This window comes from Rhinolophus ferrumequinum, chromosome 21, assembly GCF_004115265.2.
Source record: "Rhinolophus ferrumequinum isolate MPI-CBG mRhiFer1 chromosome 21, mRhiFer1_v1.p, whole genome shotgun sequence".
Taxonomy (NCBI): domain Eukaryota; kingdom Metazoa; phylum Chordata; class Mammalia; order Chiroptera; family Rhinolophidae; genus Rhinolophus; species Rhinolophus ferrumequinum.
Genome location: NC_046304.1, coordinates 44,029,606 through 44,047,590, shown reverse-complemented (window position 1 = coordinate 44,047,590; position 17,985 = coordinate 44,029,606). Strand labels below are relative to the sequence as shown.

The 17,985-nt window shown below is 45.6% G+C and overlaps 1 protein-coding gene across 3 annotated transcripts in view; it reads left to right on the top strand.

Annotated features, from left to right (window-relative positions):
* The window catches only part of PRKCA (protein kinase C alpha), a 376,168-nt gene that overhangs the window by 257,943 nt on the left and 100,240 nt on the right, over positions 1-17,985 (top strand). For all 3 annotated transcript variants that reach the window (XM_033089264.1, XM_033089266.1, XM_033089265.1), the window contains 2 exons: positions 6,712-6,823; positions 10,066-10,194. In XM_033089264.1, the coding sequence (XP_032945155.1) occupies positions 6,712-6,823; positions 10,066-10,194 (241 nt within the window). The remainder of the gene's footprint in view (positions 1-6,711; positions 6,824-10,065; positions 10,195-17,985) is intronic.

The following is a 17,985-nucleotide window of genomic DNA, read 5'->3' as shown; positions in this document are numbered from 1 at the left end:
TAAAGGGGAATGTTATTCATGAGAATAAAAGAGGGTTACGTTGAGAACTAAAATTAACTGTCACCAGAAATGAAGCTCCTTAGTTCTTTCTTAGAACAGGTAACATCCAACAAGCGTAGCGTAGTCAAAGGCCAAGTGTGCTTCCCCAAGCCCTAATGAAGAGTCAGCCATGCTGACTCAGCAGCCTGAGAAGGGCTGTGGGTGCCTGGCTCAGTATAAGAGACCAAAGTGACAATTAAAATGATACCCAAGTTCCATAAAATCACCTTGGTCATATGGTCTGGTTTTGGTAATATCCTCATGTTAACAATCATTTTAAGTAGGAATTTTTTCAATCATACAGTTAAAAAAAAAACACAAAAACTCCCCAAGAAATTTAAGATCACCGCAATGATGCCAGATTTGCCCTTGGGGTAATGTTTTTTGGTGTTGCTTGTGTAGTCAGCATGTGGGTGACATTTAGACCCAAGCATGGCTTACAAGCGTGATTCATGAGAACACATCAGATGGTGAAAGCGGAAAATTTTCCTTGGTATTTAGAGGGAGCGCTTGAAGGAGCCACACTGCTCTGGGCGGTGGAGAAAGTTACACCGCAGGGCTTCTTTGCTCAGTTAACAGCAGTCTTTTCCAGGAAAGAAGTCTGAACTCCAACCCTTAATGACAGCCATTTTGTCCCCTAAGAGAACCCCATAGGGTATTCCAGAGACATTCCAGTACAGGTGGAAAACTCAAGCCAGGACGGCCTCCAGCAAAAAGCCTGCCATTATTTTACTCATTGAATTAAAAGGGCATTCGAAGTGATGTCTATTCAGGTTATTCAGATATATCAACAACCTCATCAAATAGCATCCCTGAAAAACAAAAATGCATCACTGACTGCCTGCCTCCTGGTGACATGGAGCTTTAACCTCTCTAGACGTTTCCTACTGCACGTTGCTAGATTAGTCTCCATCCCTGAAGCCTGCAATTCCAACTTGCCTAGAATACACCTTGCAGATGGTTATAGGTGACATTATACAAGAAGACATCTAGGAAATGTAAGGCCCAATCAGCATCAAAATTTGGTGCAATGTAGATCCTTGGGTTTATTTTTAACACCTTACAAAATGATGGTGGTGGAGGTGGTAGGGCTGATGAGAAAGACTTTGAAAAAGTCCTGGTAGAAGTGCTGAGAAATGTTTCCAAGGAAGGCTAATTAAGTTGCTATATTGTAAAACTAGGCTATGAGAAACAGACTAGCGGATAGCAGATGCTTTCAATAGAACTTGAAATTTTCATTTGTGTTTTTTTTGTTTTTTTCCCTGAGAGGTCCAGATTTAGATTTGTGAGTTAGACCTCATTTGTGCCTATGAAAATTGGTTTAGTCAAAAACTGCTTTTTCTCCCCCAACCGTGTATATGATAGAAGTGTCTAAGCTGAATGTTTTTCACTTTCGTTATAATATAATGTCAGGCTTGTCACATACGACAGCAGGTTTCATGCTCCACTTAATAAGAGGTTGCCAACACCTAGAGAAGTAAAAAGTTAGATTTACATGACTTGCACTAAATGGGAAAATGTTCCTAACTTGGTAATTGTGACACTTGGTGAATACCAGCTACTTCTTTGTGGCACTAGGTACAACCAAACTCAATATATGCGGGATAACTTGATCTAGAAGCTTCAGGTGAACTGTCATAAAAGTATGCTTTGCTAAAGATTTAGCAGTTCCTTTCGCATGCATTTACTGAAGGTCCACCATGTGTGAGAGAAAGTGATTTTAGAGGATGCTAAGATGGTATTCTGTGTTCGGGTGGCTTTGCAGTCCCAAAGGAACCTATTATGCTACTTTTTCCTTTTTGCTTTGGTTTCCAGGAAGCTTGGAGATCAAGTTAATACTGAAAACTTAATTGTTAGCCTTGTTCTGGCCCAGTTGCAAATTCAGCAATATGCTTTAGGAACTCTGTTTTAGAGTGTGGTGTGTGTCGTGTGTGTGTGTGTGTGTGTGTGTGTGTGTGTGTGTGTGTGTGAAATGAAAGAGGAGATAGACAGAGTAATAACTATCTTAAGTGGCAGAATGTGTACGTGGTACATAAAAGACAGAAATAACATTCTCTGGAAGGTCAGAGGAAAGAGAAGAATCGTATCTGGTACTGACGTCTGGAGAGGCATTGTGGGAGGAGGAAACAGCCTTCGTTATTGCCTTTTTAGGTGTTTCCGCAGGTGGAGCCGTGGCATAAGATGGTGAGGCCAGGTAGAGGGAACAGCCAAAGCAAGAGGAGAGAAGCCTGGGTGCTACCTGGGGACCACCCAAGTAAAGAATTGGATGTCATGTAACTTTCCTAACAACTGGTACCCCAATAAACTTTAGTTAAAAGAAAAAAGAATTCGATGTCAAGGTTTATAGATGTAGGAATGAATCCAGAGGCCCCGTCCATCAAGTGCTGCCTCTCACAACCTGAGGACAATGGGACTTGGACATAAGGACACCATAGACTCAACTTCTCTCCATCCATCTACCTCCCTGACCACACACAGCTTCCTGGGAACACCAAAGCCATCCTTGTTTGTATGAGTCATGTGGCACCTGTCACGAAACCTACTCTGGAGCCACTGGGGGACAGCTCATGTCTCGGTGTCCTGTAGTTTGTCTAGTCTTACTATCAGGTTACAAGTGTCACCAGGAAACCCGTAACTTACATCTTGCACCGTCCACTGACCCCTAACCAGCACCATGCTTTGGGTAAGCACTCAGTCTTTTGGTTTTTGTTTTGAAAAACTGACCAGAGAGTTTTGGAAACAGCACGTGGTTCCTTTACATAGAGAGCGGCATTCTGACTACTTTTCAGACAGATCTGTTAAGACGCATCCTCCCGTGACCCCTTCACAAGAGATCCAATCGGTTATATATTTGACAAACAAGCCATACATAGCTTCTTGGTGGAGTTCTGCCTGAATGAGTGTTCCCAGCAAATATTACTGTATTCCCCACACTCAGTAAACAGTGTACTTCAACCATAAGCTGTACAATAAAAACACGTGCACTGGAATTCTGCATGTAAGATCTGGTGACCCTGTGGAGTCTGACATTTCATTAATGGGGTTGTAGCGGTGCCAGTGTCCTGGTTTTGCTAACGTCCGATGGTTGTATAAGATGTCACCACTGGGGAAAGCTGGTGAAGAGTCTATGAGAACAGTCGTACTGTTTTTGCAAATTCTTGAGTCTTAAATTATTTCAAGTAAAAATAAAAAGTTTGTTTTCTTTCTAAAAACAAGACAATCAGAGAGATCATCTAGTCCAGTTGCTTTCCAGCTTTTATTTTAGCAGCGGCCCCCCTCTCTTGCCGTCTCCCTCTCCCATCCTCAGCAGCTCCCAGGCACCTCCTGACAGCTGTAGGGCTCCAGGCAATGCCACTTTAAAGATGCTGATCCGATCCAACACCTTCAGGTTCCGGATGAGGACATGGGGACCCAAAGTAGTGAAGGCACCGCTATTTCGTGACTGTCGATAGGAACACAGACCCTGGGAGCCGTTTAGTACAGTTGCTCTGTGCAGATCACTGTAAGTCACAGCTCACTGCCTAACACTGACGTTTCTTTTGTCCGGCTAGGTGACATGAATTAGAGTGGGAGAGAGTTTTTCTGCCTCTGCGTTCCGTTTCTGGTGTGTGGGAGGTGTACTCGTCTATTTGGTCCAGGCCGTGCATGGGCCAGTTGGGCGGGCAGGTGGTTTCCCAATTTACCACTCGGCTTGGGGCGTTTGCCTTGGAAGGCCAGTCTCAGGCAGAGGGCAGGAGCTCAGGACCCACAGAAAGACCCCTGGCTTCTTGCCGCTTTGACTTGGGCTCCAGTCACTGGTGAGGACTGAGGCTGACTGGCATTCCGCTTCCTTCCCATTCGGGCCTATGTCACTGAGGTATCCTGAAGTGAAGGAAACCTCAGACACCATGGTTTACTTCCAAGGATAATATAATTGTAGTCGTCTTCTCTCGGCTTTCTGTAGGCATTGTCAGGTTGCCCTTTCTTTTATGTTCCCTAAGTTAAGCCTCACCCCAGACTGTGACATAGGCAGGCTGGTTTTATTTCTGCTTTCTAAGCAAGTGGCATGACTTTTCTGAAGTCCCTGAGTCTGTAGGAACACAGGTCTCCAGGACCGGGTAGGTAAATGCTCTGTTTCCTGGAGAGATCTTGGTTATTGTAAAGTAGCCATCGAAAAGTGGTGGTCAGCGAGCCGGTACCGTGCTGTTGTTGTCATTATTACAGGCACAGTCCTTGGCAACTCGTGGTTTTGAAGTGTGACGACTCCGAGACTTGGTCATTCTCCAGACGTCCGCAGGAAATGGAAGCAATGGTTTCCTCTCTCCCTATGTCTCCAAAGAGTTAGAGCTTGAAGGACCCATGTGGGGGTTGGATGAGTAAGACTTGGATTTTCCTGAAAAGTGAAGCAGGTTATCCGTGTACCACATCCACAGGGATCAGTGTGACAACTAGCTGGCAGGACAGCTGCCCTGGGGTGGCCCTGGAGGGCTGCGTGTCACCTGCCATGCTTGATTAGTTAGCACCAGTTGTTTTGATGCTTTGCTTCTGCAGGGAAAACTGGTAGTGTCCTTTCCCCTGGCACCCTTTGCCCTCCGCGTCGTAGCACAGCACCTGTGCTGTCCTCATGGGAACTTTCCCTCGATGCCGCCATGGGCCTCTTCCCTTGACATTCTCTGCCTAACGTCCTGGGATTTGGGGACATTCAGTGGGCTGCTTGAAGAGTGGAAGGAAGGTTCAGCTCGTAGCCGATACCATAGTCACAGCTACTGCTTACGAGAAAAGGCGTCTCCCAAGAAAGGAGTTGAGTTTTCACACCCTAAGAGATGCTGAGAAAGTAAAGACGCCTCAAGAATATTGTCAAGCGTTTACATTTGCACGTACCTCGCACCTGTGGAGCACTTACTAAACATTTATTGGGGACCTGATGTTTGTCAACATCAGGGCCGCCTGCGGGACGTGTCCCATCACGGACCTTGAGGCCTCCCCTGCAGCGTTCCTGACTCAGTGTGGGTGGGGGCTAAAGAATGGCATTTCTAGCAAGTTCCAGGTGATGGCGTTGCTGTGCAGGGACCATACTTTGAACACTACGGTCATCAAGCAGAGATTGGCGAACCTTTTCTGAAAGGGCCAGGTGGTACATCTTTTAGGCTTTGTGGGCCTTGCAGGCTCTGTCACGACTACTCAACTCAGCCATTGTAGCCACAGAAAATATGTAAAGGAATGAGCATGGCTGTGTTCCAATAAAACTTGATTTACAAAACAGGTGGTGTCCTCATGTCAAAAAAAAAATTGTGTTGCAAATACAAAAAATAAATAAATAAAAAATTTAAAAAAATGTTAAGACCAGAGCCTCATTCTGAGTGACTTTCTGAAAGCTCTTAGGTGGGAATCAGTGTTAAAGACGCAGATTGGTCAGATTCCGTGGCTGGTATTCACCGACTGTGGGACTTTGAAGGACACTAACAGCTCCGTAAAAGGAGGATAGTAATTACACAGTGAAAAAAATTGAGGGAATTGCTGACATTTATCAAGTGTAGGTGGAGCTTACTTACATGAGTGTTTGATTTACTATTTTGTATATTATTCCACATGATTGAAATGTTCCAGAATTTCAGAATTTAAAAAGTAAGCATAATTCATTGGCATGTATGTGGCTTAGATTTTAGGTTCCAACCAAAACATCAACTGTCTTTATAAAGTCAAAAGCACCTTGGGAAGTCCCTCAAATCACCAGCACCTGGGCTGCTTTCCATGGATTACCCCATCTCAGCCCCTGACTAAGAATGACTTGCTTTGTCTTCATCACAACTACGTGAGATAGGTGCTGTTAATGTCCTAGTTTACAGATGAGGCAGAAGGACAAATCCTTTGTCCCAGGTCACGCTTCCGGGAAGTAGAAGAACTCGGGTTTGAACCCAGGCAGTCTGACTCCAGGGGCCATGATCTTTAATTACTGTGTGCTACATATAATATTTACTGATCTATACTCTATCTGTGGATTGAGGAACAAAAGCTCTACTTGAAAATAAGCTGCATCGTTGTACCTTCAGTAACGTGTATGGTAACAGAGGGCTACGGCAAGTGTGCTTTCAGTGCATTTCCAATTTTCACCTGATTATGCTGGAGTTTCCCCGTGCAAATGCACAGAATGCTTTGGAAATAGCACCAAAGCAGGAAGATGTCCCTGGCTGTGTGGGGGCATCCCCACTCTTACAATATATCAATATATTGTGTTTCTGGAAACTTGCCCAAAAGGAGATCGCCCAGTCTCAGTTCAGCTTCACAAACACACCCTGATTTTGTGCCTACTGTGTGCTGCAGCCTGAGCTGGGCACTGGGGGTACAGACGTACAGCGGTGTCTAAAACACCGTGCTTGCCCTCAAGCGCATTGATGACTATAGGTCCAGAAGGGATAACTTTGGTGGAAACCCTGGTGTGTGCAAATTACACGCCGTACAGAGAAGAAACATGGCTGATTACATGTCACATGGCACAGAATGGGCAGCCTAATAGAATGTGATGTGGCAGAATCCCTACCACCCACGGCGTGACCCGCGAGAACAGTGCACAGTCTGGTTCCACTGACGCTTGACGTGGGGATGGGGAGTGGTGGGGCCTGAGAGAGCTTGGCTTAGTCCTAAAATGTCGTCCTCTTATGACTGGAATGAGTACTGTGCTGTTTCTCCCCGCAGGACCCCAGGAGCAAGCACAAGTTTAAAATCCACACTTATGGAAGCCCCACGTTCTGTGATCACTGTGGATCATTGCTGTATGGACTTATTCATCAAGGGATGAAATGTGACAGTAAGTATGTTTTTATGTCTTCCAGTAGATGGCAAGGCTCTGAAGCGTATGCCCAGGGCTTGCTGGACACTTCAGGTTCGGTAACTTCTCGTCAATAACGAGACTTCATTCAGATACACGGTGGACCGATGAACTGTAGGATTTCTCCACCATCAAAATTCTCGTTTATTAAACTACTTAATTGTCTAATTATGAATCAAAAAAAGTACCCAATTTATGAGGAAGTTGGTGCCGTCACATTTTTTCATGGTAGAAATCTTCAATCACTGTAAATGCAGGCTTGTAAACCCCCGAAGCAAGTGACATGTGTTGAAAGAAGACTCTGCACCTCCAGATTCCCACATTGGGTGGATTTCCAAACAAGCTAAGCAGCCGTAGTCATTCTCCTCCTCTGTCTCTAATTAGCGGGTGGACTGCAGAAAAATCCAGGAGGCTCTCCTTAATCGAAACCACAATGAACATCAAAGCCAGGATGCATCTTACTTAAGTTCACTCACCCTGCATGTTCACGGACAGATCAGATTTAATCAGTCCCGTTAGAGAGGAAAGCACCCCAGACCCCTGACGAGGGAGGCACCAGCCCTCTTCCATTCTCCGTGTTTGTTCTGTATGTATCTCCATCAGCTAGCAGGCGGAAAGAAAAACAACTGTGGAAATTCTTTGCTTTGGTAATTCTTATATTTTGAGACTCCCCAGGCTATTTATTTGCTTAAATAGAAGTTTATACTTTCAGGACATGAAAGGTAATTACTGAGTCTGTTTTTCTAGTAGACAAGGAAGCGTTATGGAAATACCAGCCTGTTGTCACTCATTAAGGCTTTATACGGGTATCCCACCTGGGACAAACACAGTATAGAAGAATCAAGATACGGGGATATTATAGAGGAGATGGATGGTTTCTCAGAACACAGGGTCTTCCCCTCACAAAGCCGAGGGATGGAATGGCCCAACGGGACCTTTGTGATGATCCCGACCAGTGGCCTGCTTGTTGTAAGAAACCCTGAGATTCCAAGGACATGGTTTTCAGGGGTTCTGCAGGTGCAAAGTCTAAGTGCATTTGTAAACATACTTTTAACTGCTTGGAAACTTGGAACAAAAGTGAACACTTGAATGTCACCCACTCAACCTTGACAAGTTGAAGATGACACTGGATACTGGTGTTGCCAGTTTCACTCACGTGCAGAACGTGCACTCAGGTTTCTCCTGGGTCATCCACTTCACTGAAGAGTCTGCGGGACTGTGAGGCGTGAAGTTAAACAGTGTTACCGTTTGCACATCGTCTTCCTTATGGACCCGGGTTTTTGGATGCTGTGTGACAAAATACGTAAATAAATGAGTTGCAGAAGCTCAGCGGAGACTTCACCTGTCCCAGAGGGTTTTACTGGTTATCATGGATGTCTTTATAATAAATAAATGGTATAAGTTTGAATTTATTAACTAAGTGTATGCTAACAAAATAATACTCATCTGGTTTATATATTAGGAGTCTGCTTCAGCTTTTGTGTCAAAAGTGGGTTCCCGTACTAAAAAGACTTGAAAACCACTGAGAACCAGAGCTGTTTGTTTCGTTTTGTCTTGAACTCCTTTCCCTGGAGTCTGCCTGGAGGGAGGAGAAGGGCAGATGGGTGCCAGGACCCCAGCGCCTCCCTTAACTTCTGTGGAGAAGAAACCTCTGCCTGTGCCCTTACAGGTTGTGGCGTCATAATACTATATACCGTTGTGCTTGGTGGAAAGAACAATGACCAACCACTTGTCTAGGCCAGCCTCTGAGTTTGCAGAGTAAGAAATGGAATCAGAGCCGATAAGCTTCCCAAGATATAAAAGTCACGAAATGGTAGGGGCGAGACACGAACACGGCTGGTGAACATTCACCTCCCGCGTCCTCCCTGTTGTCCAGCCTTTTCCAGAGGCCGTGGCATTAATTTCCTGTAAGTTACAAATTCTCTCCAGGCACTTAAAGATACTTCGAGAGTCTGCATTTTCGCTAAATCAAGGTACATGATTTTGAACAGTTCGCTTAGGACATGGAAGCCTGAACAGAATCCCCATTTGTGAATCAGCCCATTGTTCTTTCCTCCTTGTTTCATTATCCTGGCAGGGTTCAGTCATAACAGATATACATTCTTTACAATGCTTCTTGCGATTTACTTCACCATGTTAAAATTAAACACCCCCAAGGAAATGGTGTGAAGGCTCCACCTGTGAGGTTACAGGAGAGCCTTGTGGCGTCCCGTCGAGGATTTGCAAGGATCCCCGCGGCCGGTCCTCCTCTGGAAGCCTGAGGGGTCGAGGACCGTGGAGCTAGCGGCAACACCTATTCAGGCTCCCGTGTGTATGCAGCACACAAGGTTCTCGTCAAGGTGTCTTTGGTTCATTCCAGTGACTGATCTTTCTTTATCCTCCCCCCGTCTCACCCACGTAATGTCAGCTGGTAAGGAATGGCTTATCGTGCCAGACGTGTATTTGTTTTACTTGGGATCATATATAAATATTTGAAGACAGTTTTAAAATATCAAACAGAAGTCCTTTTTTTAAAAAAAAAAAAAGCAAAAAAAGCAAAGTATTTAAGACTTCTTCAAAATACAGAGTTATGCAAGGAAAATTTTATATGAGTTTCCTATACTCACCCCACAGATTCTCATTCTTCCTGAGTGGTGAGCTAGGAAGGCATGAGGAAAATAATATTTTATGTACAGAGACAAATAATATGCATATTTTTAAACAGAAGGTACTTTTTGCCAAATAATTCTCCATGTCTTCCTAGCTCACCACTCAGAAAGAGTGAGAAGCTGTGGGTTGCATATAGGAAATTCATAAAATTTTCCTTTCCTGAGCTAACTCTGTATTTTCAAGACGTCTTAAATACATTGCTTTTTTTGCTTCTTTTTAAATAAGCCTTGTGTTTGTAAAATATGAGGTTTCCTGTGCTCTGTATGCGTTTACCTCTGTGGGTTTTGTATACTGTTAAACATTTGAAGCAGTCACAGAAAACCAGGCAGGGTATTTTGCTCCAGTTAAGACTGGACAGATACGGGTATTTTAAGGCTATTGTCACTCAGACGAAGCCTATGCTATAAGGGACATCTGCTAACAGTTCCTTATGTTACCAAAAATATGATAGCGAAGCATCAAGTTGTAAAGGGCAGCTCGTTTTCGCTTGTGCTCGTACAACCAAAACACAGAGGCGGTGATGGTTCGCGTCCATATGCCCAGCTTCATTCTTTGCTTTCTGGATTTCACAGCCTGTGACATGAACGTGCACAAGCAGTGCGTCATCAATGTCCCCAGCCTCTGTGGGATGGACCACACGGAGAAGAGGGGGCGCATCTACCTGAAGGCTGAGGTCACCGACGAGAAGCTCCATGTCACAGGTGAGGCATGCTGGTGGGCGTGGAAGGCATGCAGCTTCCCAGCAGGCATTCGTGTGACAGCCAGGGTGACGCCCCGGCAGGGCTCAGAAAGCCGGGCTCGTCATTGCCTCGGGGCTGGTCAGACTCAGAGCCCCTGCTTCTCATTTACACACCTCCCAGGAGGCTGCTTTGTACGCCGACCTCCCAAATGCTCCATGTCATACAGAGTCAGGACTGCCGTGGGGTCAGGGTGCTCCTACGGCGAGGACAGCCCCCCTGATGACGGGGAAGCCAACTAAGCAAAATGCTGTTGTTGGGAGTGGAGCTAGGGCCGGGGAGGCAATGAATGATCCCGATGTTTAATGGCATCAGGCAGTGATGACCTGGTAAGTCCGTCGTAATGACAGCACGCCCCTGAGCGTTTCTTCTTCCTCTGTGTTGGGCGAGGTGCTAAGAACTCCTCGTAGATTACTGAGTCCTCACGACTACCCAGTCATTAGCCTCGTGTTCTAGAAGAGGAAACTGAGGCACAGAGAAGTCAGAAACATCCAGTGTCACAGAGTAAGTGAGGAGCCAGGATTGGAACCAGGGCATTTGGACTCCATGCCCTGTGCTTCCCGTCACCACACCACGTGCACGTCCTACAAACTGCCCAGCCCTGGGACCGGAACTCCCTGCCAGGGGCCAGGACACTCCGTCTTTAGGGCCGTGTCTGGATGGGCTCTGCCATGGCACGGCTTTTCCTTTGGTTTTCCCACCAAACCCACTTTAGCTGTAACAACACACTCAGTGAAGTCATCCTGGAGTCTCGCTGGCCCGGGACCCGTCCATCCTGTGTCCTCAGACACTTAACTTATCTGCCGCAACAACTCCGTGTTGACTTTTGGGTTAGCTGGCAGGTGTCAACCTTGTTTCCTAGCTCCCTCCCATACCACCCTGTCCTCTCTATCCTTTGGCAAGGGCATTCGTTTTTCATTTGGACAGCAAAGGTATTTTGTTTCCATTTGTATTTAGGAATTTTAAACTGTCACAAAAATGGGAAGACTAATTTTAATGTTATTTATTTGTAAATGACAGAAGATATGGGGATGGGGAGACTGAAAGGGTCTATTTAAAGGGGAAAAAAAGAGAGGAGTTGGTTCCAGAGAAAGCTCACGTTTGAAAACATCCTCACATTTTTATTTTTTTTTAATAAGCAAATTTTCTACCCAGTGCTATCCTCTTAGGTAAGAAGTCAGGGAAAATCAAAGGGTTTTGAGATGTTGCTCGAAGAGGGTGAACACACTTAGCCTCTGGATAACCTTATGAAACAAATCGACGACAGCTGACGGTCCAGACTGAGCTGTGACTCAGGGCCCATCACAGACGCACGTGGGGGTCAGGTCTGTGTTGTCGCAGCCTCGCCCGTTTCTCTCTGTCTCCCACGAAGGCTCCTACATCATCCACGTCATGTCTTAGGCACAGAGAGCATGCAGTTCAGGAGAACAGTGCCACAGAAAAGAGTCTGAATAGGTGGTAAGGGACTGAGAGGTATAAAGTGGATGCCTATTGGCTGAACATCTCATTGTTTCTCCTTAGCTTTATAAAGCTTCCCCTGTGGGCAACACAATAGACATCCCAGGGGAAGAGTCAGAGCTGAACTGTGAGGTTCCCAGCTCCTGGGCCAAGTCTTTCAATGCTCAGCTCTCATGCATTTTGCTTCTGAGTACAGCAAAACCCACACTGCGCTTGCTGGACCTCTCCCCCTCCCCCCACACCCTCCACCCCATCTTCTCCTGTAATAAAAGCAGCCGCCATATGGCGCGATCGGAGTCTTTCAGTTTCTTCTACGAGCCTCAAGAGGCTTGCAGACATGACGTGAAACTGCACAGAGGGGCACAGATGCTCTGGCCCAGGTGGCACAGCGGTACTCAAGTAGAAGAGAAAGGTCAGGTCCCATCATGCAAGGACAGCAGGGAATGGCCTCCTAGGGCTTATATGCTAATTGCTCCACCATCGCTAAGAGTCGAACTGGCCTCACAGTGGTAGAATCATCTTAGGGCACAGGGCCATTCACCAAGTTAGACAGACGTTTCCCAAGGGAAAACCAACACGTGTAACGCACGAGAGCAGTCTAGGCCAAGTCTCTTGAGCATTAGTCTAAAATTTTTTTGCATAGCTTAGTTCTGCTCTATAGGAATTTAAATTCAAAAAGAGTTCAATAATAATAACAGCAACAGCGGCTTAACCCATGGAGCCCTTGCCACAAAGGGGGCACTTTGTAAGCATTTTACATAGTTAACTTATTTAGATCTATGTGGAAGACTGCTATCCTTCCTTTAAAGGTGAAGAAACTGAGGCACAAAGAAATTAAATAACTTGTCCAAAGTCCCACAGATGGTCAATTTCATGGTTAGATATTTTGTTGATAGAAGTAGAGAGAAGATATTTTAATGATCGTATCAATAAGAATTGGATTCTTGTTCAGGCCACTGTAACACATACCGTGGACCGGGGTGAGTTCAACAACACACCTTTACTTCTCACAGTTCTGGAGGTTGGGGAGTCCAAGATCAAGGTGCTAGCTGTGTGAAGGAAAGCCAATCGAAGTACAAAAAAACAAACTCAAGGGAATAACTAATAGGTAATCATTTCTCTAAGACTTTTCATGTAGAGCAATTTTAGATTTTCAGAATTAGAATCAGCCTGGTTTTAATGGAAACACAAATATAAACAATAAACCATCACGAGTAGAGTTTATGATCCAAACGCAAAAAAAAAAAGGTTGTGAAAGTCATACAGAGTTCCCGTATGCCCTTCACACAGCAGCCCTGATAATAACATCCTTACAGAACTGTAGTTTGTGTATCACAGTAGTCACATTTTTAAATGGTACCTGATCAATTTGTGAAAGATAAGTACCTGTGTTAGTCACTAGAAATTGTGCCAAAGAGCCAAAGAGAAGACATCAGACATCTTAACTCCAGTATAAAATGACTGCAGTTCTGCAAGTCCCCTTTCTTGAGTGTCTTTACTTCATCCTCCATCGTGACAATACTCTGTGTCACACATCATTTCTGGTACAGCAATATCTGTCAAATAAAAACATTACAGTGTGTCCTCATCCACCTGATTCACTGGATCTGGCACCGTGCGACTTCTGGCTCTTCTCCAAAGTCAAAGTGATTCAAGACATTGAAACAGCCACGACAGCGCAACTAAAGATACTCACGAAAGAGGACTTCCAGAACTGCTTCAGAAAGTGGCAAGACCGATGGGATAAGTGTGTTCGAAGTGAGGGGGTGTATTTTGAGGGGGATTAAAGGCAACGTGTCTTTTACTGTAATGTTTTTTTAATTTAAACATTCACCGTGTCTTTTGATCACACCTCATAATTCCCAAAGTAAAATAGAAACTCCCAATAGACTCCTACTTTGGGATGGAAATTCTCCCTTTTGAGATCGGAGATGAGTTTCCTTTCTAGGTTGGTGCGGTATTTATGGGAAAGGCCTCTGTTTCCCGGTGCATTTTTATTTTTTGCCTTTGGTGAATGGTGCTGATGTTATCTGAATAGTGTCGTTTTTTTTTCTCTCAATATGTGATTTTAATAGGTTTTCTACATTCTGTATGCTAGTTTATTTTGTTTGGAGGAGTGGTTAAAAAAAATTCCCTCATGGGAACCAATTTTCAATTTAATATTGTAAGGAAATGGAAAAAATATTGTAGGCTTTACAGCTGTTTCAGGAACACATTTCTCCCACAAATAGATTATTCTGTAGACGAGTCCAACTTTCTCTCATACTTTGGGTGGTTAATTTGGCATGGAGATTGAAGTTCTCCAACGAGTTCCCTGGGGGCAGGGAGGGCCGACTTCCTGCAGGGTTCGAGGCTCCTGACAGCAGAAAGGCGCCATCCTCTGTCTACCTCCTAGGACCCTGTGCAATTTGGTGCACGCGCCTCCCCTGCCCAGCTATGGGGGCTTACTTACCACCATGTTGTGATTACAGCAGTGATATTCCCTCTGTGCTCTCCCACCTTATCCCAGCACGTTCGCTGCAGAGTCCAGGCATTGAGATCCAGCTTTGTATAATAATCACTCACTCTTTGATTCATTCCTGCGTTCTACACTTACTGAGCATGCGTCAGGCTCTCTACCAGGCACCAGGGATGCTAGATAATTAAGACATGGCCTTCATCGTGGAATGTGCGGTCTCTGGGGGGAATGAAGGCATTAAGGAGGATGACAGAGCAGTACAACCAGGGGCCTGTAAGTGCAGTGGGAGCTGGGAGAACAGTGCCTCCCCTGAGGCAGCCACAGATGGCTTCCCTTAGGAAGCAACAGTGGAACCAGGAGGACAGTGGGGAGGGAGCATTTCAGGTAAAGATGCAGAGCCATGGAAGGACCTGGTGTGTTCAGGAAGCCTGACACAGTCCAGGATTTCAGGGATTTTGAGTGTGAGGTGGGGAGAGCTGGAGGGAAATTTCTTTCTATTGTCAAGGTAGGAATTTTTTTTTTGGTGACTTCACACTGATGCTTCTGGTTCTGCTCCTGGCCCACAGTTCTTCCCTTCCTTTCCCAGCCCTTACTCATTCTCCCTCCTCCTCAGTAAGATCCGGGGTTCCTGATGACATCAATATGTTCACTCGTTCGCTCTGCCCTACATGACATGCAGCCGAATTGCAGAATCGGTGTACCAACACCTCTACCAAGGACACACAAACCTTGCAAATAAAGTTCAGGATCTTATTGCCATTTTTTAAAAATCCTCAGATGATATCCCACTAAGGTTATATAATCAGAATACTGGTAGCTTGATTACGTGCTTTCCTGTGTAGACATTTTGCATATATGATGCTTTAACCAATTGATCAAACTCAGTCTCCCCAATAATGCAACAAACTGAGAGGGTGTACAACCTGGTGTGATACAATAGAAAATGCTCAGCATCACCTGTCAGGTATTTTTGCCAAAAAGTTTATAACTAATCATGAGGGCAGGAAAAAAAAAAAAAGACAAATCCAGATATAGGGACATTCTGTTTGGACTTTTCAAAAAATGTCAATGTCATGAAAAACAAAACAGTCAACGGGACTTTTTCAATTACAGGAAGCCAAAGAGATATGACAACCAAATGCAATCTGTAGCACTTGGTTGGATCCTGGAGCCAAAAAAAATAAAATAAACAGCAGCTTATAAAGGACATTTGGAGGACAAGGCGGGGATCCGAATCTGGACTGTATTTTAGATAATGTTTTTGTGTCCAAGGGAAATTTCTGGGTGATAATGGTAATGTGATGATGGAAGGAAATGCTGAAATGTTTTAGGGGTGATTTTTTTTTTATGTGATGTCTGAAACTTTCAAATGGTTCAGAAAAAAAAAAGATGAACATACATGTGGAGAGAGAGAGAGAGAGAGAAAGGAAGAAAGGATGTGTGGCAAACGTTAACGAGAGAATCGAACGTATAGGTGTTCATTGTACTGTTCCTTCAACACTAGTAGTTTGAAATTTTTCACATCCACCAAACCTCCAAAACGTTGGGCAAAGTGACGTTGGAGCTTTTTGTTCCAGCCAGCGATGCTCTTCAGTGTTTCCTGTAGGGCCCAGTCTCAGCTGGAAAGAAGCCCCCAGGTGAACCAGCCTCAGAGGCCCTGATGGAGACGCTAACAGACAGGCAGCGAGTCAAAACAGTGGCAGTTGCGGAAAAGGGGGACAGGAGAGCAAGCCGGAGACACTGCTGGTGTTGACTTGAGTGGCTAGGTCCTGCGAGAAGAGAAACCAGCACTGGTTAAGCCGCCTTCCATGGACTGGGCCCTGACTCAATGCTTTTCTATGTGTTATTTCATCACAATGATCCTTGGAGGAAAAACAGCTGTCATTATCATTATGTTGTAACTGAGGACACAGGCTGGAAGAGCTCCCGTGGCCTGCCCAAGGTCACAGGGCTGCCAAGGGGAGGGCACTCTGCCCCCAGCGCCCAGGCATGTACCGCCCACTCTCACACAGCTGACTCTCAGCTCTGGCCCACGGAAGGTTATGTGCTAGTTCATGATCCTTTCCCTTTAGTACAGACGTGGCCTGCACTGTTGCCCAAGTGTTTGCAGTTTCAGGTTTCTGTCCCACAGTTAATAGTTGAGGCTACTCTGTGATGGCCCTGTAGCACCTGTAATTACTGCAGTGCCACTGGCATCATTGTGGGTGAGGATCTGTCATTATTTCCCCCGGAGCCTCCATCTTCCGAGGCTTAGATAATGGCTGGAAATAAAAATGGCAGCAGGGAATCTGGCCTTAAAGTGAAGAATGAAAATGGGCAAGGATGGAAATAAATATCCCTTTAGGGTATGTTCTGATTGTGCGTGAGCTGGCCAGACATGGAACCCGACTCTCTACTTTCTCAACCTGCAGACTTGTCATCCTGGCTTTTTCTTCCTGGCCGTGGTCCTTTCCCATGGCACACTGGTCCTTGAACTCACACTCTCACAGTCTCGGAAGAACCCATCTCTAACACTTACCTGCCAGAGTTCCCCATGCTTAAAATTCCAGGCACATGCTTTGCGGAAAAGAACAGGAAGTGCCTCTAAGCTGAAAACAAATAGCGGTTTGCTTATAGCCCAAGCGTGTTCCACGTTTGCCCCATTCAAGTACGTCTGGTTCTGGGCATCTGGTGATGACTGGAATATTTACAATGGGTGTATCTGCTCTGTCTTCTTCCTTGATTGGCTATTCCTAAATATCAGGTGTCACATGTCTGTGTGACCCCTTCAGCAGCCCGTACGTTCCTGCCTCCCCAGGCTTATCCCTTATGCTCTGTGTCCCAATAGTAGAGAAGAGTGCTGTCTCCCCCGTGGCCAGGCTATTTCCCACCCTCTCACTGTTGCTGGTGCTGTTTGCCCTGCTCCCTCAGGAACATCTTTTTAACACCCAGCTCCAGTTACCTTTCTGAAACTTCTCTTCACGTTTTCTGCCTTGCCTAAAATTGACCCCTTTCTCCCCATGCCCTTCCTAACGTTTATCTTGTGATTTCACTCACGTGTCTAGGTGTGTGTGGATCTCCCTCTACCAGACCGTTAGCCCTTTGGAGGTCAGAGGTGGCGTCTTATCTCTTGCACCTGGTCCAGTGCCTCGAATTTGTGCCTAATTTTGTTGAGCAGATGACAATGATGGTGATGGTAATGGTGATGATGGAAGTACCCAGTAGGCACAACATAACAGAAAATTTACTCAGCTTTATATTGTGCTTCTCGATCCCAAATCCAAGCAGCTCTTCCTATGTTAGCCCTCTGTCTAGGTCAAGTTTAAATGCTCCTGTTTTAGCCTAATTCATGAAGCCACATGACTTCCGGGGTCCTTAACTGAAATACGTATCAGCCAAGAAAGAGGTTGCATCTTCTCAAAGAGACGTTATTATTTACATCCTGACTGTGGTACCTCGTCCTGACCTATCTTTGGCAGAGCTAAATGCCACATGTGTGCTAAGCAGCTGTGTGCCCTCCTCCGGGTGGTTATTCTTGCCTGGTTCCGACAGGCACTGATTCCAACACAGCTTTCCACCCTGGGGGCTTAGTCGCTGGATGTCCGTGGGAGGCAGCAAGCCTAGGGCGAGGGACAGAGTCGCCAGTGTCCTCTCCTTGATGCACTGTGTGCCTTTGTCTTAAAATACCCTAGTATCCAAGCTCAAAGTGGCATGGCTTCTCTTCCTGCTGCTTGTGTCCTCAAGCCCCTGGATTCTTCACAGGGACCCTCCATCGTCCATCCACTCTGACTTCAGGGACGCCTGCCATGAAGAAGCGTTCTTAAGATGGGCTTTGAATGCCTACATTTTTGGGAAATGGA